This window comes from Hylaeus volcanicus, chromosome 4 (assembly GCF_026283585.1).
Source record: "Hylaeus volcanicus isolate JK05 chromosome 4, UHH_iyHylVolc1.0_haploid, whole genome shotgun sequence".
NCBI classification, from domain to species: domain Eukaryota; kingdom Metazoa; phylum Arthropoda; class Insecta; order Hymenoptera; family Colletidae; genus Hylaeus; species Hylaeus volcanicus.
Genome location: NC_071979.1, coordinates 29,739,210 through 29,763,230, shown reverse-complemented (window position 1 = coordinate 29,763,230; position 24,021 = coordinate 29,739,210). Strand labels below are relative to the sequence as shown.

Sequence of the window (24,021 nt, the reverse complement as noted above, 5' to 3'; positions counted from 1 at the left end):
AAATGTTTGTCAAAACAATAGCTCATGACAATAAATTTTTTATTGTAGAAACAATTAAATACAAATGACGAATATTTTGTATTTACTGTACATTTGGTGTGTATCCACAAAGACAAAATTGATTAAATCAATTTTACACGCGAAGTACAAAATGTTCTTTTTCGCCCTTAACTATTAGGGAAAAATAATAAAATGGAATATGAAGTCATTTCCGCTCATACATCTTTTATGTCCAACATTTTCTCTTGAGGCCAATGGACAAACTTTATTCTTTCACTTTCTTGAACAAAGTTTTCGTGAACATTAATGTTATCATATTATATATAGATAACAGACAGAATACTCTAATCATTTTCTGATTTTCTGCGTTTTTTTGAACGTGGACTATCAGTATCATGTGGACTAGGAGTAATATGACTTCGTTTTCTCTTTATACTACTTTCACTGGCCTCGCTACTGCTACTCGCCGCAGTTCTTGTTTCTCTTCTAAGCGTTCCCTCGCCTGTGACTTGTACGAGTATCTGAAAAGAGAGTAAAATAATGTATGTCGTTGATGATAACAATTATATCAGGTATGAATTCTACATTCTTACCTGCATATGTTGTAAACATTCTTCCTGCATTGAAACTGCCATTTTATAAATAAACGTATCATGTTTATTATACATAATGGCATTTTGAAACATCAGCATGACATCGCGTTGAAAATGCATTGTAGATCGAATGGTGCCATTATCTATATTCTTTTTAATAGTAGATAAGTCCATTGGTCTAAAGATGACCGAATGATATCCAGGTGCTTGGTCTTCAGTAATAGGCCTCAGAAATACAGAAGCATATTTATGTGTAGCTAGACGATTGTAAACTAACATTACTGCTTTCTTCCATGCTCTGTAGTCTGCACCTTCTCCAGTAACTTCATTTTCTGGTTCACTGTCGATAGAAGCATTTTGTTTTTTTGAATAAGTTTTCATAGCGCGTCCTCCGCTTAATTTACTCAATGATGATTCTTCCTCGTCCAATTCGACAGTATCTTCCCCAGCACTGACCATGGATTCTGTTTCTTTTTTTACATGTTCGCTATCTACACTTTTTTGCTCTTCTTTTATGGGGACTTCCTCCCTTTTTACTTCTATGACAAGAGCATTTTCTAATTGAATTTTAGGTACTTCTTCCATTTTTGTCTCTTGAAATGAATGTTCTTCTTTTTTGATACTGGAAACATCAATTTCAATTTTAATGGGTTCCATGGATTCTTGTTTTAAATTCTCAATTTCTCCTGGGGACACCAATTGATTAGAATCTTCTATAATCGCTGTTTCTTCTATTTCTTCTTCTTTGACTTCTATGTCTTGTAAAATGGAACTTGCTGTATCTTCGGAGGAATCTTTTGTATCTTCCTTTTTAAATTCATCTGTATAAATTTCTAACGTTTCTTCCGTCTGTTCTTCTTGAGGTTTCTCTGGCGATTCTTCGCTTACTTCTATAATAGTTTTTTCTTTTATTACAATTACAGGTTCCTCTTTAAACGATTCAATGGATTCTGTACTCTCAATTGTATTGTCTATGATGTGTTCCTCCGTTATTTTTTTTGTATCATCTAAACTATGTGTACTTTCGTCGTCTTCTAAGATTAAACTAATATCCTGTGACTTTTCGGTATCCTCTGTACTTGGAAGATCGTTCGTTATTTCAGAAGTAACGCTAACTACTTCTGCAGATGGAACATCTTGTTGTTCACCTGTAATTTTAGCAAGATGCATTTCTAGTTGATCTAATTCCATAGCATCTTTGTTTTCTAACTCTTCCGAAGATTCTCTTTGTAATTTATCACTTGGAGATTCTTTAGCTTCTGGTATAACTACTTCTGTTTCTTCTTCTTCCTCTATTAATTCATCTTCCGCTATTTCGTCGACAAGCTCTTTTGTAGATGTTTTTGTATCGCTTTCTTCAACTTCTGTATTTGAAGTAGAATCCATAGTATCAACAAATTCATCAATCGTTCGTTTCTCTTCTAGTGGTGCATCTTTACTGCTTTCACCATCTTGAGTCTCTAATTCAGGAACAAGTTCGTCGTCTAGTACCACTTTTTCATGGTTTGTACTTTCTTCAGATTTTGTTTCTTCAGGTGTATTTGTTACAGTTTCAGATATTTCTGTAACAATAACTTTTGGTTCCTGTGGTTCTATAGCAACTGTTCCTATGATTTCTGCAATATTTGATGTACTGGAGTCAATTTCTTCGATAGCCATCTCGCTTTGCGGCGAATTAGAAAGCGACACAACTTCGTCTACATCTCTGGGCTCTGGTCGTTCCGTGACGACGGGTATTTCTTGTATCTGGGGTACAGTAAGAGTATTAATCGTTGTAGCAGCTGTATCTAGCGTTTGCGGACTCCCAGTTATTTCTTCTTTTATTAATTCTTCTATATCTCCAATAATTTGGTTAATTTCGTCTTTATCTATTACATCTGCCATTATATCTTTACGTATTACATCGTCTATATTATCTATTATCTGTACCATACTTTCTGTGACTGGAATATTTGATGTATTAATTGCGAGCGATTGAGTAGGTACAGGTGTTTCATTTTGAATTGTTACTTGATGAACTGGCTGTGGTTGAAGATTATGAATTTCCGTAGGCACGTTTTGTTGCGAAACAATAGTCGCGGTTGACTGTAAATTAGGTAGAGGCCCTCTTTGTGCATTTGCAGGCATTTCTAATAACATAGATAGGGTTGGTGCTCCAACCGATGGTCGTTCTGATGGTATATTTGGTATTGTAGAAGAAACTAATTGATGTAATTGTGGCGATACATTTTGCGTTAATTGAGAATTTGGTACTTTAGGGCTAGAACCAAGGAGACTTGTAATTGTAGGGGAGCTCCCTTGTACTGTGGTAGTTGAAGTTTGAATTTGAGTTGTTGGACTTGGTGACTTTAATAAACTTGTTAATAATGGCGATCTTCCACCTCGAGTTTTCTTTTCATCTTCATCTACAGTTTCTGTTGTTTCTAGAATTTCCATTGTACTTTCTATAGATTTACGTTGATTTATAATTGAGACTCCTGGTGACGAATTCAATTCTTGCTTCTGTTGACGTTTTGCCAGCCATGCAGAATGTGCTCTTATCTTTTGCTCTTGTTCCCTCTCTTCTTGATCTATTGCCAGCCACATCTTCTGTAACTTATCTTCTGTTATAGATCCAGATTTCAACAAATTTATTTCAGCCTTCAACTGTTGATACTCGTCCCTTTGATAAGCTAAAATTTGCCCTAATTCGGATATTCTTTCTTGTGTCAATCTCCTAACTATCGATTCACCTGTTGTCTCTCCACTTTCTCTTTTTTTTCTCTTTGGAGTATCCGCATTCTCTAACAAATGGGCGTATTGAATAGCGCATGATTTTTGAGAGAACCAATCTGGGGGCCTTAACGTTTCTTTTTCAGAAAATGCTTTCAAAGATCGAGACACGCTCATCCAATTTTGATCACCAGACTTCAGTACACTGGATGCTAAACATAGTTGTTCGCGTGTACTCCAATTATCATAAGATCGTTTTAATTTTAATCCTACGAATAAAAATTGTAAGAAATTAAATAGGGTAAATCAAGCAAATTTTTAAATGACTAATAATTTTTATATAATATTATAATACTAGGAATATTTTAAACCATCGATCCGATGTTTACATCGCATAGGTTAAGAAATGATGTTTACTAATTTTCCACGTGTTAATACGAGAGCAACCAGCGGCTTTATAGTATTCACAATTGAAAAGAAATACTAATAATGTAATATTTTGTTAACGAGTTGGTATTTTAATCATTTAACTACGTATTAATAGTTGATAATCATACGAAGACTCCGAAAATACAAAGTACAGTAAACAAATAACAAACTTACTGTCTTGTACCGATGCCATTTTTTCTAGCAAGAATTTGATCCTTTTTTTAATGTGTACATACACACGACTATCAGATTCAGCATGTAAACTAACTACAATTAGTTTATTCGTTTACAATTTTTTACATTTGATTCATCGTATACATTACACACAGGCGCCTTAGTTTTATTCAACTGAAACGTGGAATGCGTGGACAGCTGATTTCAACTAAAATCAAGGAATACAAGAAACGGAACCGTAATGGCGGATGCAAAGTAAGTTGTCAAAGTATGGTACATTATACTTTTGGTTTGATTCACCACCGATCGAATATAGTCTATCGAGGATCAAGTGAAATGTTGTCAAATATGCGTCCAGTATGTGAAATTGTTAATTTAACGATGCGATCGATGTAATCTATACTATATATATTCGTATATATAGTTGAAAGGGCAAGTGCTTGTATTAATTGTACATACCAACTACTATCTCATAAAAGTGTTTTTACCTTACAATGATGAATAACCGAAGACGAACAAATAACTTTACGTACGTTAGCTCGTGTGTAAAGTACATGATATTTATGCTCAATTTTGTTTTTTGGGTAAGTAAATTCCTTCAACTACCGATGTAATTCATCCGTATATTGTTGTTACAAATAATAATTTGCCATACGTATAATTGTATATAATATAACAAAATGTAATTATTAATGTTGTATGGTGCAGTTATTCGGAGGACTACTAATTGGAGTGGGTTTATATGCATTCGTGGACAAATGGCAGGCAACTGGTTCTGTTAGAGTGGAAAATGTGTATGATGTAGTCCTAAATATTTCACTTGTAATGGTTATAGCAGGAGGAGTTGTTTTCGTTGTTAGTTTCGCAGGATGTGTTGGAGCATTGCGTGAAAATACTTGTCTTCTGAAATTTGTTAGTATTATTATGCATGTTTTCTAATGTACAAACAGATTGTATAATAGTTACTTATTGCAGTATTCGTTGTGCCTATTGGTATTCTTTCTCCTTGAAATGGGCGTAGCAATTGTTGGTTTTGTATTTCCACATACATTGCAATCTTTATTGGAAGAATCATTCACTGATAAGATTATACAAACCTATCGAGAAGATCCTGATCTACAAAATTTTATTGATTTTGGACAACAAGAAGTGAGTGGTCTTAAAGATGAAATTACAGTTTGATATACATTTTTATCTAGGTAACAAATAATACTTTATTTAAATAATAATATAAAATATGTTAATGTTTCCATGAATAGTTTCGGTGCTGTGGTTTAAGTCAAGAAGGATATTTAGACTGGGGGAAGAATGAATACTTTAATTGCTCCAGTCCTAGTGTGGAACGTTGCGGTGTACCATTCTCTTGTTGCATTAATGCTACAGACATATCTGTAAGTTTTTATTTTAATTGCACACAATATATTATTGATAAAATTAAAAACAATGGAAATGAAGCATTACATAAATTTTCAGAGTGGATTAGTGAATATAATGTGTGGCTATAAAGTTCAGATGTTACCAGTATCCGAAGCTGGGAAGAAGGTATGGACTAGTGGTTGCATTGAAATAGTGAGAAGTTGGGCAGAACGTAATCTTTATACAATAGCGGGCATTGCTTTGGGCATAGCTCTTAGCCAATTATTTGTCATTTATCTTGCTAAGACGTTAGAAGGTCAAATTGAATTGCAAAAATCTCGTTGGCATTCCTGAGCTTGACTTCAGGCCACCTACCGCTATCAAATTCATTCCCCTCCCAGCAGGCAGGTGGCCAGTGGCCGAACACGAAGCCAGGACATTGAATCTCATGTAAATGTTCGAATGACATTACTTGTTCTTTTCGCGATCTCTGTATACATACTCTGCATTCTCTCTTTAATTAGACTTGTTCTTTATTTTAAAAATTATTTTCATATATATTTAAGCAAAGGTTAACTTTTACTAATTCTTACGTATTACTGTGTCTTTATAAACAATTTCTTGTTTTTTTTTTTCTTTTATTACTCTGACTTTACTGCCAAATTGTTGGGTGATATAGCCATATATATTTTTTTCCCTAAAAATTTTATATATCTTGCATAGTAACAAGTTAATTACTCTCATACCAGTTTACCCTACAATAGCGAAACTGAGTCTGAATATTATTCAATTTATACATTTAGTTATATACGAATCTTCTGTTGCAAAAACTACGTAAATCTACGGACAAAATTGTGGTTAACATAAGTTTAATTGAATATAAAATAATAAATGTACCAACAAGATAATTATTTCGGTAACAACGTGCAATAATTTTACGTGTATAGAAATATGATTTCTATTTCTGAAAAATATCCATGTATGGTATTCAATTTTATATGATAGTAATTTTTGCATCAGAACTTGAAGATATTACCCGCATAGTATATCTAATATATATTGTAAGTATTCGAAAGTTTTAAGCTTTTAAATAATTGACCTACAAAAGACTTGCAACAATATTATATAATTTATAAAGTAGATACAATCTATAAGAAATTCAAACTTTTTTATACAGTTTGTTTTTTCTCAATATATTTACATAATTATTTGCAGAAATATTTCTGTATGTAAGCGTATTTTATTATTGTTCAAAATAAGAATTATTTGCATTCTTGTAAGAAGTACCAATGACCTGACACAATGAAATACAAGAAATAAGTACATGGATAAAACACGCACATTGGTTGAACAATTTAACTCAAAGACTCTTTGTTATGATTGGTATTTTTTAAATTTCTTCGATCTTATTATAAAAATATCAATAAGTATATAGTTATTTACAAATTAATATTGTTGATTTTTTTTATTTTACTATATTAGCATAACTCAAGTGCATAAGTGAAAAAAACGTCCAGTGCCAAAGTCAGAATATTATCTTATAGTTTTTTTTTAACAAACCTGACAATAATCTGGTGTAAACAATTTGTTCATTGAGTGCATTTAGAGTACATCTGCGTGTCCTTTTATCAAGAATTAATGTAAAACTGACATATAAAACCATCTAGTTTGTAATAAACAAGTATTATTCTAACATTGCATTTTCGCCATTACCAGTAAACTATTATATACAAAAAAAAAATAAAAAAATGTTTAATAAATCTACAAGTGGATACATATAAAAATGTAAAGAAAAAAAACAAAATTGACCTCGTTTACTGTAAATAGATTTATTTGTATAAAGAAGTATCTACAACCATAGTATTCGAACATTCTAAAATAACACTTTGTCCATCAACAAGTTCAGAGTTTTCAAACAGCTTTGATAGCAGTGTATCCATTTCATTACATATCAGTGCACCAGTTGAATGATGAAATAATTGTAATTTGGGTGCACCAGCTGTATTGTTATTGTTAGTTACTTTTAGTATGTCAGCCATCGAATCTATAGCTTTCCCAATTGTCCAGTTTGTGTTCACATAAATACCTTTCGACGGTCCTACATTCTTATTGGATATTTTAGTCGATGGATACACAAGAAAATAACAACGTTCGTTTACTGGAACATTTTTAGGTCCAACAGCTGAACCTTTTATGCGCATGAGCCGTACCTAAATAAACAATGGTTAAGATAAATGCATGATACGTATAATCTGGTATTTTAAATTATTTCGATAAAACAAAATACTTTATTCGCCATTGCAGTATTCTTGGATTTTTTCAACTTGTCTGAAATTTCTTGATCCACTATAGCTTTAGCTTCGGCAAATTGTTTTTTTGGTATTTGCCACTTTTTTAACTTTGTTGTCTTCTCTTCATTACTATATTCTAAACATCCGTGATATCTATGTTGTAAACAAAAGTGTCTTTTGCACTTTATACACGGCAGCTCTATAGGTGAAGTTTCTTTGCAAGATTCGTCTGAACACGTATAACTCGAAGCCTTTGTTTTAGTATTCGTAACATTTTCACGATATCCAGAACATTTATGAGAAGCTATGTGAAAATGTTCCTTGCAGAAAATGTCATGACAATGATTGCATTCGAATGGCAAAAAATTCAATTGTTTGCAGTCTTCGACCGAACATCTTTCCCCTGTGTCTGGAAATTCCATTCTTAATCCTTAACGTAAATAAATATAAGTAAACAAATCGTTGAAACATTGGTTATGTAAAATTCCCAGCGCGATAAATTGGTACTTGCTTAATTATGAGATGGTGTCGGGGAATGCAAATGATTTTCACTGAGAGTCCCTAAAGCTAGATTATTCCACTTTTGTTCTAATTCCTTTAATGTCATGTGAGAATCACCATTGTCACTTTCGGGATCGGGTAATTCTGCTACTGGTACTACGATATCGTCAATGGGCAAACGTTCCTTGTGCCAAGCTTCATCGATCAGATCTAACAATCGACCGTCTCCGCACACTTGACTGTCCATTCCGTAAAAACACACCTAATATAACAATGCATACGTATTTCTTAGATTCGAAGAAATAAAAAGAATGAAAAGAATCTTCTTGGCGTATTAGAGAAATAGATGCTAACTACAATCAGTGATTTTGCAGCGCTCTCTATGTTTATCTTGTTCAATCACCGCAGTCGGTAAAAGTAACGAATATAGAACAGGTGTAACATTAAATAATACAATATTCATTCGTTTGATATATTACATTTATTCGATAATCTTATATAAAGTCATTACGTTACGTAATTTCTTAAGATTATTCAAAATTGTATTATGACTATATTTAATGCAGCTCTTATTAGTTAATTATACTTTAAGGCTCCTTATTGTTAGTCCTTTGGTTTACAATTTACATCGTCCTTTGAATTGTTTCTAAAAACAATTTGTAATATCCTGAGTTCTTTTAACGTTTTGGTTACACGTTACTTCTCTTATTAATTATTAATCGTCATTGTTTTCGCCGATCAGATGGTTTCTGTCGCGTTCTTCGCCCGTGCGTTTGCAAATGCCTCTATCACACGATAATCCGTGAGCACAAGGACAGAAAATGTAATGGACATCGGTTAATTCTACAGTTTCGAGATCAGGATACGATACAGTCATGTTGACTGGATTAGCGCTGCCTGGTCTGCACTCCTCTCCTTCTTCTTTCATGGGACTACATTGCGGTACGCTGTATCTTATGGGTCCTGAAATTACGCACTTCATGTTAATGTATTTTTTCATGAAATGACGAAATATTATCTAATTTTATCTAATTTGATGACTGTTACTATGTTAAACCGAAGTGTTATAGTGTCGTAAATATTACTGTTGCGTGACGCCTCGAAACATTTTGGCGACCGGTAGTGTGTTTCAGTTATATCTTTCGTCGATTGTAAATATTAATAATTGTGTCTATTTTGGTGTCAGGTAATTGAGCCGAAAGAAGTATAACAGAAAAAAAAAGTACCTATGCTGCAACAGTGACCCAGCTCGCACTCCGAATTGCTCACACAGTGTATATAGTCTGGTCTGCTTTCAGCGCAAGAGAGATAACTCGATACAAAGAGAAGAAACGAAGTGACGAAAATCGGCGCCATCATTGTTATTTTTGCACGCTGATTCCTGCGAACATACGAGTTTTTTACTTCTTTGTATCACCGCTTACCTTGAATATGTAACAACTCTATACATATATGAGTGTTTGCTGCGTCAAACGCATTTTTGGCCAAAATGCTTTCCTCTTCTCCCTCGAATCTAACTATACATATGTATAGAATTACGTGTACCGTTTCAGAAACGAATCTCAGTAAACGTTTCAGCGATTTTACGTAGGTTGATCTTATACGGAGCGATCTTTTGTCCTGGAGCTTAGTCACGCGTTAATCCGCGAAGGAAAAAGTTGAAGCATTAACTTTTCTTGTAGGTATTGGAATCGAAAGAATCTTATTCTGTTAATTCGTTCGCTTCGTTGACGCGTTGCTACGCCACGCGAGATCTCGATTTCTTCACTGTCCTGTTTCGGTGTTTGTTGATTTTTTGTTACTGTTTCGATTACTCTGATCATCGCCTTTTCTCCCGTTCGTGATAAAATAGTTGGTAATTGAATTTACTTAATTACCTATATATCCTAGTAAATTATTAACAATGTATGCGAACAGCAGTAAGCAACAATTAATTATCCGCAGTGACGTTCGAAGGAACATTAAAACATCTGTATACATTGTTCAAAGTAATTAAAGGACCACCTGGTCGAATGACTTCATCACAAGCTGCAACTGGCAATTATTGTTCGAGACATTCAATGGTATATTATATAATTAAAAAAACAAAGTATAATTAATTACTCCTTTGCAATAATTATTCCTCGGCAGCAGTTATCCTGCGAAAATATCGTTCCATCACTGTAGGATACGAATCTTCCGATGGGTAAAATTCTTATCTAAATACAAATAAAATAAAAATGTAACTATTCAATTGAACGAATGAGATTATTTTATTCGTTATCTACTATTTCTGGTGTGTAACTGTCTCGCGTATCACGAGTTCAAGAAGCAAACTGCCCCCTTTGCGACGCGTTTCGCACACCTGCATTGGTGGAACGACATTTTTGCATTTTTAAATTGTACGTAGTATTGCTGCACTATTATTAATCACAACCTATCGAGTATGATGTAATCTTAATATTTGGAAAATCGACAAATTGAAAAATTGAAGAGCGAGAAAAATATACATACACACGTTTAGGAGACTGTTAACGCTGTCTACACTCGACGAACACTTGTCGACATTTGATCGCGTGAACTGATGAGTCTGTTGTTTTTATATCGGTTCTTCCTCCACGTAACTCGTGTCTTTTCCTCCGAATAAACGGTTCACGTGTTTATCCTCGCAGAGGAGACCACCCTTTCTAATCGTACCCTTTTCGAGGCGTTAATGTTTTTACATTTGTTCGATAATCAGTTTTGTTACCAACAAATTATACAAGCATGATAAGTATTTATTTGTTTAGTTTTTAGATATTATATATGATACATAATGTATTTTCTGTGATTAAAGTAAGTCAGTGCCTATGAGAGGCACTTGGAGTGAAAAGGGTTCAGAGTAGTCTCAGAGTATTGTCAAGTATATTCGCTATGCTATATTCATGTACAGAGCTTCTTAAGGAAGCGTAAGTGTACAATATTTTCTGTAGACTACCCCTTGATATCGATTCACTCCTCTGATATTGACTTTATGGCATTCAATAACGATTTGTAAGTTTTGAATCAATAAAAGAGTCAATCGTACGATTACTTCATTTTGCATACGTACGTATGGACGTCAATGGAAGATTGTACGTTTATAATTACCGTATTACGTGATCGATCAGATGGAAATCCCGCGATGCAAGATCGCATCAGATCCTGAAAGCGTGCGCGTAGGATCTTTGATTGATAGTTTTAGTTGTTTCGCGTTGATACAACGATATCGATTACTGACGTTTACAATGAAAATGTGCAGTACGTTAAATTAATATGCGCATAGACAGCGGACAGAAAGCGAATAACATTTTCTCGAGTAGACGAATGGGTTGAACGTTCAGAGATCGATCGAGCTCGATTGCACATCATTAGGTTATTAAATGTTGCTTCATGTTCTCTTGATTATTTTTAGTTTCGTTACTAGTTTACGCGTTATCGTGAAGCCAGCATTTCTTGTGCAATAAATTCGCATTTGCTATCCATGTACCTGCGGGTGTCAATTGCACAAGATGGATTCGAAGCTGAGCGATCAATTTTAGCAGTATATTTTAAACTCCTCTGTTATTCTAGATACGATAATAACAAGATAAAACGAAATTTGATTAATTTCGTGACTCTCGAGTCGCGATATACCTACATTTTTAAAAGATTTATCATATTTTGTTTAGAAACCATTTTTGTCAAAATAATTGTGTTGTAAACAGTTAACAAGAGTAGCGCCATCGGTGGAGAAACGCTCAAGTTTGTAGTGAAAATAGTTCCCACAGTTTCTCTAAGATGACGCCACCGATATCTTCTAAACAATTATTCTTTATTTGTTCATAAATGCATAATTAATACGATTCCCTGTTTTATAACACTGCAATATATTAGTTAATATATCAAAGTCATCATTTTCATATGTAGTTATTTAATCCCATAATAATTATCGACTTTTTAGTTAGTAGTGCCATCTAGCAAAAACAGTGGCAACTATTTTCACTACAAACTTTGCCGTTTTCCCACCGATGGCGACACTGGTATCAATACTCGGTCGGTAAATTTGAACAACATGCAAGTATAGAATGTGATTACAGAAGAGGCAAGAAATAAGGTGGTTGGAACTATCATCTTTATTTATCATCTCACATTTCAGTTCCTTTAATTATAGATATTATTACTTCATGTAAAGTGAATTTTCTGTCTTAAATATAAAATTTAATTAATAAATAACATATTTTACAAATTTTATTCACAAAAATCGCGACTAAGGCAAAACGTATAATCTATTAAGGCACTTCTAAGAGCACACAGAAGAAATGTACATATTCCATTATTTTGAATTAAAATCTAACTCCTGAATTCCATAGTGTATATCGTCTGTGGAAACGTTCAATAATATCTTTTGATATATGTCGTTTCTCGCATGCTCGCATATCAACAATCTACTAGCACTCAATCTTCCACAAACAGCGAGTATTTCTGTTACTGTAGGTACTTTTATGCCTGTAATGCAAAAAAGTAAACACAATCGTTAACCTCTTCGATGGTCTGGCCGTGTGGACCCAGGCTAAGTATTTAACAAAAGACGCACCGTCAAACGAGCATAACGCTTCGAGCTGTTTGTAAGCATCGATAAAATATACATCCTCGATAGATGTTCGTATGACCTCGGCAGATATCGCTTGTAAAAATATTTGTTCCATTTTTGAACAATGTTTTATAGCCTGAACTTTTGCTGATGCAATCATTTCAGACACAGCTTCGGTTACATCTTGGAGAGATATTGTTTCAGCGTTTCGCGATTCCGCAATTTCTATAGCGCGACGACATATATCCAATGCTCGTCTAGCATCTCCAGACACAGCAGAAACTTTTCTATAATAAAAGTGATTTTCTATGATAATAGTAATTGCAATTCTAGTGAGAGATTCTATAGACGTATTATAATACCGCGCAACAAGTTGTATAGCTTCGCTTCTGAAACCATTGAAGTCTTTAAGTCTGGACATCACTATTTCTTGTAATTGTTTATAATTGTATGGCTGAAAAGTCAACCGAGTGAGGCCCAAGCGCGATGTAACACGACCCATTAGAACTCTTTCAGGTAAATCCATAGTATTGGCTATGGTGACAACAATTAATCGTGCTGTTGCCTTTGATGGCCAATCTAATAAATTATACACGACATCCTGGCGTTTTGTACATAAAAAGTCGAGCTGCAATAATAATTATCGTTATTAAACAATGTGAATCTGTTTTAATAGCGTTAATAGAATTACTTAAAAAATAAAAAATGGAATTGTACTTCGTCTATGAGGAGCAACGTCATCCTAGAATTATTCCCGTTAAATCTTTTCTCGAGTATACGATATGCTTGCTCCCAAGTAACAAATTTACCATCTAGCTGCTTCAAAATTTGTACATAAGCTTGTCTTGGCTCTGTTAATTTCATACCATTAATTGCAATGTAATCGAAATCGTCTATCTGGTCTTTAATAATCAATTTTTGCAAGCATCTTACAGCTTCGTTTACAGTTGCAGTTTTGCCTGTTCCAGGTACTCCACTTATGTATATACACCTGTAAACAGTTTTAATTTATTAATCGTATCCTGTTATAAAACTCTTGTACAGGAAATTATTTTTCCAATGTACCCTCCACTTTTGTCCTCCAATTTTCCTTTGAGAAATGTGAAAATGTTATTAAATTCCTCTTCTCTACAAGGCAAAGACTTTGGTACGGCGCTAACGTGTAGTCTCGATCTAGCTTCTTGCAAAGGTGTAGATGGTTTTAACAAAGTGCTATTTCTTTTTCTCAACGACGGTGTTAAACTACTACATTTTATCGAACGAGATTTCGGAGTACTCAAATGAGTTTCTTGTAGCTGTACTTCTATACTCTTTTGCACATTATTTTTTTTCTGTGGTGTTAAAACTTTTTTCTTTGGAGATGATATTTTAATACACTTATACAAATCAGCTAAACATTCCTCTTCATTGAAGTTATTGATATTGTTAATAGAATTTATAGATGCTGGTGTATTTTCAGCATTTATCCAAATTTCTTTGTCGCAGTTGCCTTTGCTTTTTTGGATCTTTTTAGAAACCACTCCCTTTTCTTTATCTCCTCTGACTGATGTACTTAAATTATGTTCATTTATTATCTCCTTTGTTTCTGAATATTGGTTCAACTTATCATCAATCTTATTCTCCAAGTGATTGGACTGTTTCAATGATTTTATTTTAATTTCTTCAATATCTGTACTACTATCACTCTTGCTATCTTGTATAGAATCTTGTGCATATCTTCGTTTAGTATTCCTTAGGTTTGACTTTAATGTGTTTGACTTTGAATTACGTCTAGAGACACTTCTAGAGACATTTATATCTTTATTTTCCTTTTGTTTGGCTTCTGTTCTGTCTGTATTTAAGCTAGACTTTATAGCATTAATTAGTAATGTATTCTCGTTATAATTTATGTTCTTCCTATTCCTCAAAGATGGAGAATTCACAGGAGGATTCTCCAAACTACAAATGGAATCTAACGAACCACAATGATATGAAGAAAATTTTAATGGACGTTTCCTAATTCTAGTCCTAGGCAATACCTCATTCTCATTTTGCATTGTTACTAATTCAGTCTTGTCTGGACTATCTGTTGTTATAGAACTGTCTTTACTATTGGTAAAAGACTCATCACTTTCTACTTCTAGATGGTTTTTCTTCTTTTGTTTTAAAGGCTTACTTTGCAATTTATTTCTGGATTTTCTGCAGTCTGAGTCTAAATAACTTTTATATAAACTCTGTTCTGTAGATCTTCGCAATTTAATTCTAAGTGAAACACTTTCCTTCTGTGTAATGCTATTCTTTCGAACAACCTTTTTAACATTGTTGAATATGACTTCTGCATCTGAACTATCTTCTTTTGAATCATTTAATTTCGAATTTCTTCTCTTTTGTAACTTACTTGGCCCATTATTAATTTCTTTGCATGTATCAGAATCCGATTCAGCATCAAGAATTGCAGCTATTTGACAATCGGAGTATTTCTTCATTTTCGAAGCCATTTGCACTTTTTTTATTGTAATAATTTTATCGTTTAAATTGAAGCTCAAACTTATACCTTACAGACTTCGATTTTATAATATAACGATACGTCAATATATTGTTATGTTATACATTTTTAAATATTTACTAGTCGTTATCGTACACTGTTCTAACATATATACGTCATATTGTAAAAGAAAAGGAATGTTCTGTGATACACTTTTCAACTCGTATCAACTGGTATCCATCATGGTATAATGATGGTATAACCAGCTTGATGCTGGTTGATGATTAGCTACGAGACGAAATTTGGCGGTTAGACGCATCACCCCTTCTCCTAGACAAGTTGAGATAAGTTTTTCGTGCTACTTTTGCTGCTAGATGGCGCCCCTAACTAAAGGATCGGCACTTATTGCTGCGTTAAATAACTATTAACATAAATGTTTAAATAATACATTGAAATAATATATTGTAGTGTTAGAAAGCAAAGAATCGTATTAAATATACATTTACGAAAAATAGAGATAAATTTATTAAATGTATTGGTGGCGTCATCTTACAGGAAAGGTTTAAACTATTTTTACTACAAGCTTGGGAGTTTTCCCACCGATGGCGCCACTAACTAAAAGGTCGATAATTAGTGTTGAATTAAATAACTATTTATGAAAATGATACGTTAGACGTACCAACTAATATCTTGTATTATTATAAAGCAAGGAATCGTATTAATTATCACGCGATTTATCATGCGATTATTTAACAATTATATGTTTCTGCTAAATGTGTAGATATGTGAATATATATTTCATTATTATATTGCTAAGTATTTCTAACTAACATTTTTATTTCTGAATTTTTCTTTTTTAAACCATAGCTATGATTACAAATTTGAAAAGTGGCGTGCATTACATTCGATTACATCAAGTGCAAGGCAGCGTTTCAATGTTTCCCATCTGTCGTTGTTGTTTTGGTGGATTTAGGAACGCACAATTACCATCAAAATTTTGGCAGTCGAAGTTTGCGGTAAAGATTCGCAGTATTGAAATGCTGCCGACGGCGAAATTTCATTAAAAAAACAGTTTCTAGCGAGAACTTTAAACGCATACACGTAATCGCATTTAGTGTCGTCTGTTTCTAGGAAACTTCGTAATTTTTCGTTTCTTTCCGTTTAATTATAACGTAGAATACTGGAACGACAACTGTAACCGGCTGTGAAAAAGTTTTCAATCATGGCTAGTGTCTCTTATCAAATCGCAAACTTGCTGGAGAAGGTATTCAATGCATTTTTACAAACAAATACTTCTACCTTCCATCGATGGAATAAATTTTTTCCTCTGATTGTTTTAAGATGATATTTTGTAGGAGTGTTTGCGCTTGTCCGGTGATAATGTTAAGGTTCTACATAACCTCGTTTTATTTCTATAATTCTTTTACTATTAATAAAATAATAATAGATGGGTTTGAAAATTACCAGTTTTTTTAACATTGTGTTTGTCATAAATACTCCAAAACATGTTTTATGTGTATTCTCCGTTGTACATAATCATTACTTTTATGGACTACTATGATCATTCAATTTTTGTTATTGATATATTCAAAATATTTAAATATATTTCCCTTATGATTGTTTATACGAGTATCTGTATTGCCTTCTTATACAAATCATGGTGATACATTTAAATTATCCATGTAAATATCACGAAAGTTATCACAATCATATTTGATTTCTTTGTTGCCATAGTAACCACACTTCTTTTATATCTTACATTTTATTTTAAACCCATATACACATATTTTAATAAAATTCATTCTCCTAGATGACCTCCAGCGACAAAGATTTTAGATTTATGGCAACCAATGATCTAATGAGTGAGTTACAAAAGGATAGCATCAAACTGGATGACGATTCTGAGCGTAAAGTTGTAAAGATGCTTTTAAAACTATTGGAGGACAAAAATGGAGAAGTACAAAATCTTGCTGTAAAATGGTAAAGTTATGTGTAACTTAAACCTGAAATCTAAAGTAATCTCTATTATTAATTTCATAATAATCTTGTATATTACTTAAAAATATTAGTTAAGTTCTGTCTTGCAACTGCAAGATTTTCTCTGTATTTGGACACGATTACAGAAACGTGTCCGATTTCAGTTTGGGGCCCTTAGTCAATAAGGTAAAGGAGTACCAAGTGGAAACTATCGTAGATGCGCTGTGCAGTAACATGGTATCAGACAAGGAACAGTTGAGAGATATTTCCAGTATCGGTTTGAAAACTGTAATCTCTGAACTTCCTTTGGGATCCAGTGCCCTTGTCGCGAATGTTTGTAAACGAATAACTGGTCGACTCAGTAGCGCTATTGAAAAAGTAATTATCATAATTAAGTATTCATATTTATATATATTTTAGAATTTTAGTAAAAGTTTATGTTATACATTCAGAACAAAAGAATTAATTGTTTTATATATAGCAGGAAGATGTGTCCGTGCAACTCGAAGCTCTCGACATTGTAGCTGACTTATTGTCTCGATTTGGTGCTTTACTAGTCGCCTTTCACTCCATCATTTTGGCTGCGCTATTACCACAACTTTCGTCTCCGCGTCAAGCAGTTCGAAAGCGTACTATAGTGGCTCTGAGTCACCTTCTGACTTCAAGTAACAATTACTTGTACAATAAACTTCTAGATCATTTACTTGAAGGTCTTACCACGCAAACTGCAAAAAATGTGATACGCACTTATATACAGTGCATCGCTTCTATTTGGTAAGTTTTGTTTTGTTGTTTTGTCTTCTAATTACAGTATTACCCAATTTACGACTCTTAGATATTTGTTTGCATTTTTTTTAAATATTTACAGTCGTCAAGCAGGGCACAGATTCGGAGAACAAATCGAGAGGGTCATGCCGCTAATTGTACAGTATAGCAACGAGGATGACGACGAACTAAGAGAATACTGTTTACAAGCATTCGAGTCTTTTGTGTACAGATGCCCCAAAGAAATCACTCCACACATAAATAAAGTAACCAACCCCGCTTACGTGGAATCCTAGACTTCTAAAAATTACTTGTAATCTTATAAAGTAATATGTTTTTAGATTATAGAAATTTGTTTGGTTTATATCACATACGACCCAAACTACAATTACGATGACGACATGAACGATTCGTCCGATGGAGAAGGCGTCGTAATGGAAGTAGAGGAAGACGGAGAGGAAGATGCCGAAGACGAGTATTCGGATGATGATGATATGAGTTGGAAAGTTCGTAGAGCAGCTGCAAAGTGTATCGAAGCTGTTGTATCTAGCAGACGAGAACTTCTCCCTGATCTTTACAAAGTTATTTCTCCAGCACTGATTTCAAGATTTAAAGGTATTTTAATTCCAAGTCTCTAGAGGACAATCTAAGCATACTCGTTAACGTTGTTTCAAATTTTATTCAGCAATAGAAGTATAAAAAGAATGAACTTTTACAGAAAGAGAGGAAAACGTAAAATCGGATATTTTCCATGCGTATATTGCACTTCTAAGACAGACGAGACCAGCTACAGGCATGCCTCTCGATCCTGATGCAATGGAAGACGATGACGGTCCAATATCATTGCTACAACAACAAGTTCCGCTGATAGTAAAAGCAGTTCATCGTCAAATGAAAGAGAAGAGCATCAAGACGCGACAAGACTGCTTTTCGTTATTAAAGGAACTGGTACTTGTATTGCCTGGTGCTTTAAACAATCACATACCCGCGTTGATATCTGGTATACAGTATTCTTTGGGAGACAAAAATTCTTCATCAAATATGAAAATTGATACATTGGCTTTCGTACATACATTATTGGTAACTCATCAACCTGAAGTGTTTCACGCTCATATGGCAGTTCTAGCACCACCAATCATAGCTGCTGTCGGTGATCCATTTTATAAGATCACCGCGGAAGCATTGCTGGTATTGCAACAGCTTGTCCAAGTAATTAGACCACATGGTAAGTTGAGAAATAATAATAATTGTAGATATCGCTTATTGAATATGCTTAAAATATTTTGAACCATGTTAGCTACGAATTTAATTAAGATAACGAATACTACTTCAGACAAACCATGCTATTTCGACTTTACATCATTATCTGGCGAAATATATCGTTGCACCTTAATGAGACTGAGAACAGCAGACATCGATCAAGAAGTGAAAGAAAGAGCCATCGCTTGCATGGGTCAAATTCTCGCGCATTTTGGGGATACTTTGTGCGATGAATTGCACGTATGCCTTCCCATATTTCTGGACAGACTCCGTAATGAAATTACGAGACTCACGACAGTTAAAGCTTTAACCTGTATAGCATCATCTCCTTTAAGAGTGGATCTAAAGCCAATTATGGTACATGCATTACTATATAGAAATTAATATTTTTTGAAGCATCTTATTTCTCTGTAAATTATCATTATTGCGTATTTTACAGGAAGATGCGATTCCAATTCTTGGGTCTTTCCTCAGAAAAAATCAGAGAGCTTTGAAGTTATGTTCCCTTCCACTTTTGTACACTTTGGTTCAAAATTATAGTTCTGCTCTCCATGTAGATTTATTAGATAAGGTAATAGAAGATATTTACAAAATTCATTTTATAACGAATGGAATTGAAACCAACTAATATTTTGCCAGGTTACTACAGAATTACCAGCGCTATTAAATGAGACTGATCTACATATTGCGCAGTTAACTCTTAATCTTCTCACGACTATCGCGAAACTGCATCCTATCGCTTTAACAAGGGTGACCGATAATATATTACCGGAGATATTAGTTCTTGTAAAATCTCCACTTCTCCAAGGTAACAAACGAACCAATGTTGCTATTATAATCACATACCACTCAACAATTAATTTCATTTTGCCTCCATATTTCAGGCGTAGCCTTGAATTCGATGCTGGAATTTTTCCAAGCTTTAGTTCAGGCAGACATACCGGGTCTTGGTTACAGAGAATTGCTTTCGATGTTGATAGCGCCTGTTAGTAGTCAATCTGTTCTTCATAAGCAAGCTTATCATTCGCTCGCCAAGTGTGCAGCTGCGTTAACTATCACATGGCATCGAGAAGCACAGGCGGTAGTAGAACAATTTTTAAAAGACGTTCAGAGTCCACAAAGCGACGCGCAGCATATTTTTGCATTACTGGTTATCGGTGAAATAGGTAGACACGTGTGAGTAAAACTCATTTCTATGTGACTTTTCAATGCATTTCTCTGCAGGTCATCATTGATGATCAACTTTCTTCTTTCTAATTCAGGGACTTGAGCGGAATTACTTCTCTAAAGCATATTATTTTAAATTCATTTTCATCCCATTCGGAAGAAGTAAAATCGGCGGCTAGTTACACACTGGGAAACATAGCTGTTGGCAATCTCCCAGAATATTTGCCGTTTATATTAAAAGAAATTGAGGCACAACCAAAACGACAATATCTCCTTTTACATTCGTTAAAAGAGGTAGTCTGATATTAAAATGTTATCTGTTTCGTGTTTGTTAATTCAATAACAATTTATCTATAACATAATACTTTGCAGATTATTACGTGTCAGTCAGCTAGTCCGTCAGGTGTATCCCACTTACAAAATTTCGTGCCTTCGATTTGGATGCTTTTATACAGACATTGCGAATGCACGGAAGAAGGCACGCGCAATGTCGTCGCGGAATGTCTGGGAAAGCTCACTTTGATCGATCCTGCCACTTTGTTACCAAGATTACAGGAATCGTTAAAATCGCCATCTGCATTTATGAGAACCACCACAGTTACCGCTGTTAAGTTCACTATTTCAGATCAGGTATGTATAAAGATATAACGCTATGTAAAAATTTGTCGATTGTTGTATCTATACATAAGTAATTTAAAACATGTTCTGCAGCCTCAACAAATCGATATCATGTTAAAACAATGTATGGGCAATTTCTTAGTCGCGCTGGAAGACCCTGACCTGAACGTGAGGAGGGTAGCTTTAGTTGCATTTAATTCAGCAGCTCATAATAAACCAATGCTTATAAGAGATTTGCTAGATTCTGTGTTACCACACCTTTATACCGAAACTAAGATAAAGGTACTTGATTAATGAACAAATATTTAATACCTCGAACAAAAATAATTGATGGGATTTTGAATTGATTAATCATAGAAAGAACTGATAAGAGAGGTTGAAATGGGCCCCTTCAAACATACAGTGGACGATGGATTAGATCTCAGAAAAGCAGCATTCGAATGCATGTATACGTTGCTCGATTCCTGTCTGGATCGATTGGATATTTTCAACTTTTTGAATCACGTTGAGAATGGCCTCAGAGATCATTACGATATCAAAATGTTAACCTACCTTATGACTGCCAGGCTCGCTCAGTTGTGTCCTACAGCAGTTCTACAAAGTAAGCGTTACGCGCAAGCAAAGACGGTGTTCCCATTTATTAATATTACATTTGTTCATTTGTATTTGTCCCAGGGTTGGAACGATTAGTCGAACCGTTGAAAAGTACTTGTACAATGAAAGTAAAGGCAAACTCAGTGAAACAGGAATACGAAAAACAAGACGAACTCAAACGTTCAGCATTGAGAGCAGTAGCGGCATTGTTAACTATTCCAGATGCTGGTAAACAGTCTTCATCATAATAGATCTTCTATCCTGGAAAATTTTCCAGGGATTGAAATAATCTATTCTTTCTAGATAAAAATCCATCGTTGTGCGAGTTTGTAACACAAATCAAAGCGGCACCCGAATTGCAACCACTGTTCGAAATAATTCAGAAGGACTGCACAGGCAGCAGTATGAACGAAACCAATAACGCAATGGATCAGAGTTAAAAACCTTCACGACCTTACTTTTTGTATTTCACATAGATCGTTGTTAGCTAAGCATGATCGCGGTCATATTATTCATAGTTTATTTCTATACGTTATTTTTTCATTATTGTCTTTGATCTGAAACGTAGTTTGAAATGAATGTGATTTCATGTAATACGCCATGTATAAATTACAAAAATAAATTTGCCAATTGTAAGCATTTTACGATAACGCATCGGGCTTTCGTTCAACAATAAAAACAACACTGAAATTTTCAATCTGAATCGTCGTGAGTGCTTGAATTTTTCCAAGCGAGAACGAAAGATAACGCATAGAAACCTCGGTCTTATTTTGTTTCAGGCAAATGAATTGTTGAGCGCTATGCGAACGAAAGATAACGCAAAGAAACCCGAGTCTTATTTCGTTTCAGGCGTATCGTTTAAGAACACGAAACAAAGCTTCCCAATAACGTGACTGTGATCACGTTTACGATCCTTTTCGATTGCGCCAATTGACCCAAATGTTTATGATTAATGTACGATCTTCTTGCTCGTGTTCGTTTCTTATTTGCTGACCTACATATCCGATTCCTTAACAAATTTATTAACAAGGTTGTCTACTACTTTCCCTTCGAACGTTAATGGCCTTTTACCAACTACATTGTGAAAAATATGTTATATAGTACTGGAAGCCTGTAGAATATACCTTTATATGAGTAACTTAAGTGTGCATTATATTTTCACATAATATTTAAACATCAATATATCGTTAGAATGGAACGTAGTGTTAGTTTTGACGCGTGCTAAAAATAGCTGGAACTTTATGAATACAGAAACGGTGGTGGGGTACTTTGCTGAATATTCTGCGGTCGATAGCCTTTAATTACGTAGCTCTTCTGACAATGTATAATTTATTATCTGGTTTTATTGAAACGTCTAATACTCTTATCAACGTAGAGTCATCTAATATATATTTCTCAATACTGTGCAATAACCACAATTTTCTTCTGTTGTAGTCAACACAGTATTCTTATTGGGACTGTACAATGGGTTATCGAATTTAGAAATCTACGAAGACGAACTGGTTTTTATACCCTCCGCCACCTATACGAATCCAAACTAGTGTTGATACAGTTAGAATACTGTTACTCATTCTTTCGTCACTTCAGAACTATAAAATACAATTTATACATTTACGAATGTAGTACATGCTTTATGACAAATGTTGCGATTTAAACAATGTTTTTCCGATACGTAGATAAATTATTTAATTATAAATTAATTAAAGGAATGTTGGAGAAACATTTTTGTTTTCAGATTGCAGGGAAAATTAGAACGCGAGACTTCTTCTTGCGTTGCTTATTGAATCATTTAACAACCGATGCCCGATTTGTGTTGATCTTTGCGCGTGTGGGTTCAGGCCTTCACCTAATTCCAAACAATTCCAAAACCTGCTGCGAATCACGTTTTCCACGTAATTCACGTAACTAGCTTTTGGACACCTTCGAGTCAATTTTATTTCGAAAATATCAAAATAATTTTAAGTGCACTTCCTAACACGTTGAAATATATCAATTATTGCGTATTTTTATGAAATAAAAGAACAAAATTTTAGGAACATTTTTTAATCATGTATTACATGAATATCATTTAAAAAAAGGAAACTTGTATCAATCATGGGAGTTCTAGGAATTACGTAATATGATTTCGAGGACCTGCTGTTACAAGAAATATTGCATACGTGAGAACGGTAACGACCTTACCAAAAATTCTACGAATTTTAGGGTGTCGGGATTTGTGACGTTGCTGTGAGTCACGTAGGCACCCTCGAGAGGTGTCACATTTAACTCTGCTGATGACAATAGTACATTTGTGTGTAAGGTGACGGAATATGTGGCTATATGTGTTGGATCGTCTAGTACTAGTCAGCATTAAATGTCTCTGTAGTTTCTACTGAAAGCTTGCACGATCTGTACAGATTATTATTATTATTATTTTATTCTTTCTTTGTACATAATCAGTAGCACCTCTATAGTAAATATCTCCCCTGCCACTCATCGAATATTTTCAAAAATTTAATGCTAATAGATTCTACCAAATTTCATGATGTTCTAGTAAACAATTCGTGAGGC

General features: G+C 34.1%; 7 protein-coding genes across 9 annotated transcripts; 2 read left to right on the top strand and 5 right to left on the bottom strand.

Annotated features, from left to right (window-relative positions):
• Window positions 1–22: 22 nt before the first annotated feature.
• Window positions 23–4,078, bottom strand: LOC128875477 (bromodomain-containing protein 8). Its single transcript, XM_054121098.1, has 3 exons — window positions 3,909–4,078; window positions 594–3,574; window positions 23–521 (listed from the first exon to the last, which is right to left on the bottom strand). The coding sequence occupies exons 1-3, from the start codon at window positions 3,925–3,927 to the stop codon at window positions 345–347; spliced, it is 3,177 nt and encodes a 1,058-aa protein (XP_053977073.1). The 5' UTR covers window positions 3,928–4,078; the 3' UTR covers window positions 23–344.
• An 82-nt stretch (window positions 4,079–4,160) lies between these two features.
• On the top strand, window positions 4,161–5,737 carry LOC128875483 (tetraspanin-33-like). The gene is made up of 5 exons (XM_054121111.1): window positions 4,161–4,492; window positions 4,617–4,820; window positions 4,884–5,057; window positions 5,168–5,299; window positions 5,382–5,737. The coding sequence occupies exons 1-5, from the start codon at window positions 4,403–4,405 to the stop codon at window positions 5,616–5,618; spliced, it is 837 nt and encodes a 278-aa protein (XP_053977086.1). The 5' UTR covers window positions 4,161–4,402; the 3' UTR covers window positions 5,619–5,737.
• Window positions 5,738–7,073: 1,336 nt separating this feature from the next.
• Window positions 7,074–8,129, bottom strand: LOC128875484 (AN1-type zinc finger protein 1-like). The gene is made up of 2 exons (XM_054121112.1): window positions 7,552–8,129; window positions 7,074–7,474 (listed from the first exon to the last, which is right to left on the bottom strand). The coding sequence occupies exons 1-2, from the start codon at window positions 7,975–7,977 to the stop codon at window positions 7,094–7,096; spliced, it is 807 nt and encodes a 268-aa protein (XP_053977087.1). The 5' UTR covers window positions 7,978–8,129; the 3' UTR covers window positions 7,074–7,093.
• Window positions 7,823–8,438, bottom strand: LOC128875487 (anaphase-promoting complex subunit 13). Of its 2 annotated transcripts, none has more exons than XM_054121117.1 (2): window positions 8,067–8,438; window positions 7,823–7,964 (listed from the first exon to the last, which is right to left on the bottom strand). In XM_054121117.1, the coding sequence occupies exon 1, from the start codon at window positions 8,301–8,303 to the stop codon at window positions 8,067–8,069; it is 237 nt and encodes a 78-aa protein (XP_053977092.1). In that variant the 5' UTR covers window positions 8,304–8,438; the 3' UTR covers window positions 7,823–7,964. The 2 variants fall into 2 exon arrangements, with proteins under 2 accessions (XP_053977092.1, XP_053977091.1); XM_054121116.1 differs by having other exon boundaries at window positions 7,844–7,985.
• An 80-nt stretch (window positions 8,439–8,518) lies between these two features.
• LOC128875486 (astakine-like) lies at window positions 8,519–9,437 on the bottom strand. The gene is made up of 2 exons (XM_054121115.1): window positions 9,283–9,437; window positions 8,519–9,019 (listed from the first exon to the last, which is right to left on the bottom strand). The coding sequence occupies exons 1-2, from the start codon at window positions 9,413–9,415 to the stop codon at window positions 8,772–8,774; spliced, it is 381 nt and encodes a 126-aa protein (XP_053977090.1). The 5' UTR covers window positions 9,416–9,437; the 3' UTR covers window positions 8,519–8,771.
• Window positions 9,438–12,231: 2,794 nt separating this feature from the next.
• LOC128874621 (origin recognition complex subunit 1-like) lies at window positions 12,232–15,404 on the bottom strand. The gene is made up of 5 exons (XM_054119524.1): window positions 13,692–15,404; window positions 13,344–13,617; window positions 12,989–13,254; window positions 12,630–12,913; window positions 12,232–12,541 (listed from the first exon to the last, which is right to left on the bottom strand). Exons 1-5 carry the CDS (start codon window positions 15,101–15,103, stop codon window positions 12,369–12,371), a joined length of 2,409 nt encoding a protein of 802 aa, XP_053975499.1. The 5' UTR covers window positions 15,104–15,404; the 3' UTR covers window positions 12,232–12,368.
• Window positions 15,405–16,082: 678 nt separating this feature from the next.
• Window positions 16,083–22,443, top strand: LOC128875145 (cullin-associated NEDD8-dissociated protein 1). 2 transcript variants are annotated; one of them, XM_054120512.1, is made up of 17 exons: window positions 16,083–16,354; window positions 16,901–17,070; window positions 17,232–17,445; window positions 17,549–17,841; window positions 17,936–18,098; window positions 18,174–18,447; window positions 18,551–19,057; window positions 19,166–19,449; window positions 19,532–19,663; window positions 19,732–19,900; window positions 19,977–20,268; window positions 20,355–20,553; window positions 20,632–20,889; window positions 20,971–21,159; window positions 21,235–21,478; window positions 21,553–21,699; window positions 21,775–22,443. In XM_054120512.1, the coding sequence occupies exons 1-17, from the start codon at window positions 16,313–16,315 to the stop codon at window positions 21,909–21,911; spliced, it is 3,714 nt and encodes a 1,237-aa protein (XP_053976487.1). In that variant the 5' UTR covers window positions 16,083–16,312; the 3' UTR covers window positions 21,912–22,443. The 2 variants fall into 2 exon arrangements, with proteins under 2 accessions (XP_053976487.1, XP_053976488.1); XM_054120513.1 differs by lacking the exon at window positions 16,083–16,354 and having other exon boundaries at window positions 16,950–17,070; window positions 17,214–17,445.
• The last annotated feature ends 1,578 nt before the right edge of the window (window positions 22,444–24,021 follow it).

What these genes read in the sequence shown, in the direction of transcription:
- LOC128875477 (XM_054121098.1), bottom strand. An exon ending in AATGTTTACAACATATGCAG is followed by an intron (nt 522 to 593) that starts GTAAGAATGTAG and finishes CTCTCTTTTCAG; the next exon opens with ATACTCGTACAAGTCACAGG.
- LOC128875483 (XM_054121111.1), top strand. Translation starts at nt 4,403, where the DNA reads ATGATGAATAACCGAAGACGAACAAATAACTTTACGTACGTTAGCTCG. An exon ending in ATACTTGTCTTCTGAAATTT is followed by an intron (nt 4,821 to 4,883) that starts GTTAGTATTATT and finishes TACTTATTGCAG; the next exon opens with TATTCGTTGTGCCTATTGGT. An exon ending in TTAATGCTACAGACATATCT is followed by an intron (nt 5,300 to 5,381) that starts GTAAGTTTTTAT and finishes ATAAATTTTCAG; the next exon opens with AGTGGATTAGTGAATATAAT.
- LOC128875484 (XM_054121112.1), bottom strand. Translation starts at nt 7,977, where the DNA reads ATGGAATTTCCAGACACAGGGGAAAGATGTTCGGTCGAAGACTGCAAA. An exon ending in ATACTGCAATGGCGAATAAA is followed by an intron (nt 7,475 to 7,551) that starts GTATTTTGTTTT and finishes TTGTTTATTTAG; the next exon opens with GTACGGCTCATGCGCATAAA.
- LOC128875487 (XM_054121117.1), bottom strand. Translation starts at nt 8,303, where the DNA reads ATGGACAGTCAAGTGTGCGGAGACGGTCGATTGTTAGATCTGATCGAT.
- LOC128875486 (XM_054121115.1), bottom strand. Translation starts at nt 9,415, where the DNA reads ATGATGGCGCCGATTTTCGTCACTTCGTTTCTTCTCTTTGTATCGAGT. An exon ending in GGGTCACTGTTGCAGCATAG is followed by an intron (nt 9,020 to 9,282) that starts GTACTTTTTTTT and finishes GCGTAATTTCAG; the next exon opens with GACCCATAAGATACAGCGTA.
- LOC128874621 (XM_054119524.1), bottom strand. Translation starts at nt 15,103, where the DNA reads ATGGCTTCGAAAATGAAGAAATACTCCGATTGTCAAATAGCTGCAATT. An exon ending in CGTTGCTCCTCATAGACGAA is followed by an intron (nt 13,255 to 13,343) that starts GTACAATTCCAT and finishes TTATTATTGCAG; the next exon opens with CTCGACTTTTTATGTACAAA. An exon ending in AGCGTTATGCTCGTTTGACG is followed by an intron (nt 12,542 to 12,629) that starts GTGCGTCTTTTG and finishes TTTGCATTACAG; the next exon opens with GCATAAAAGTACCTACAGTA.
- LOC128875145 (XM_054120512.1), top strand. Translation starts at nt 16,313, where the DNA reads ATGGCTAGTGTCTCTTATCAAATCGCAAACTTGCTGGAGAAG. An exon ending in TCAGTAGCGCTATTGAAAAA is followed by an intron (nt 17,446 to 17,548) that starts GTAATTATCATA and finishes TTTTATATATAG; the next exon opens with CAGGAAGATGTGTCCGTGCA. An exon ending in AGTTCACTATTTCAGATCAG is followed by an intron (nt 20,890 to 20,970) that starts GTATGTATAAAG and finishes CATGTTCTGCAG; the next exon opens with CCTCAACAAATCGATATCAT.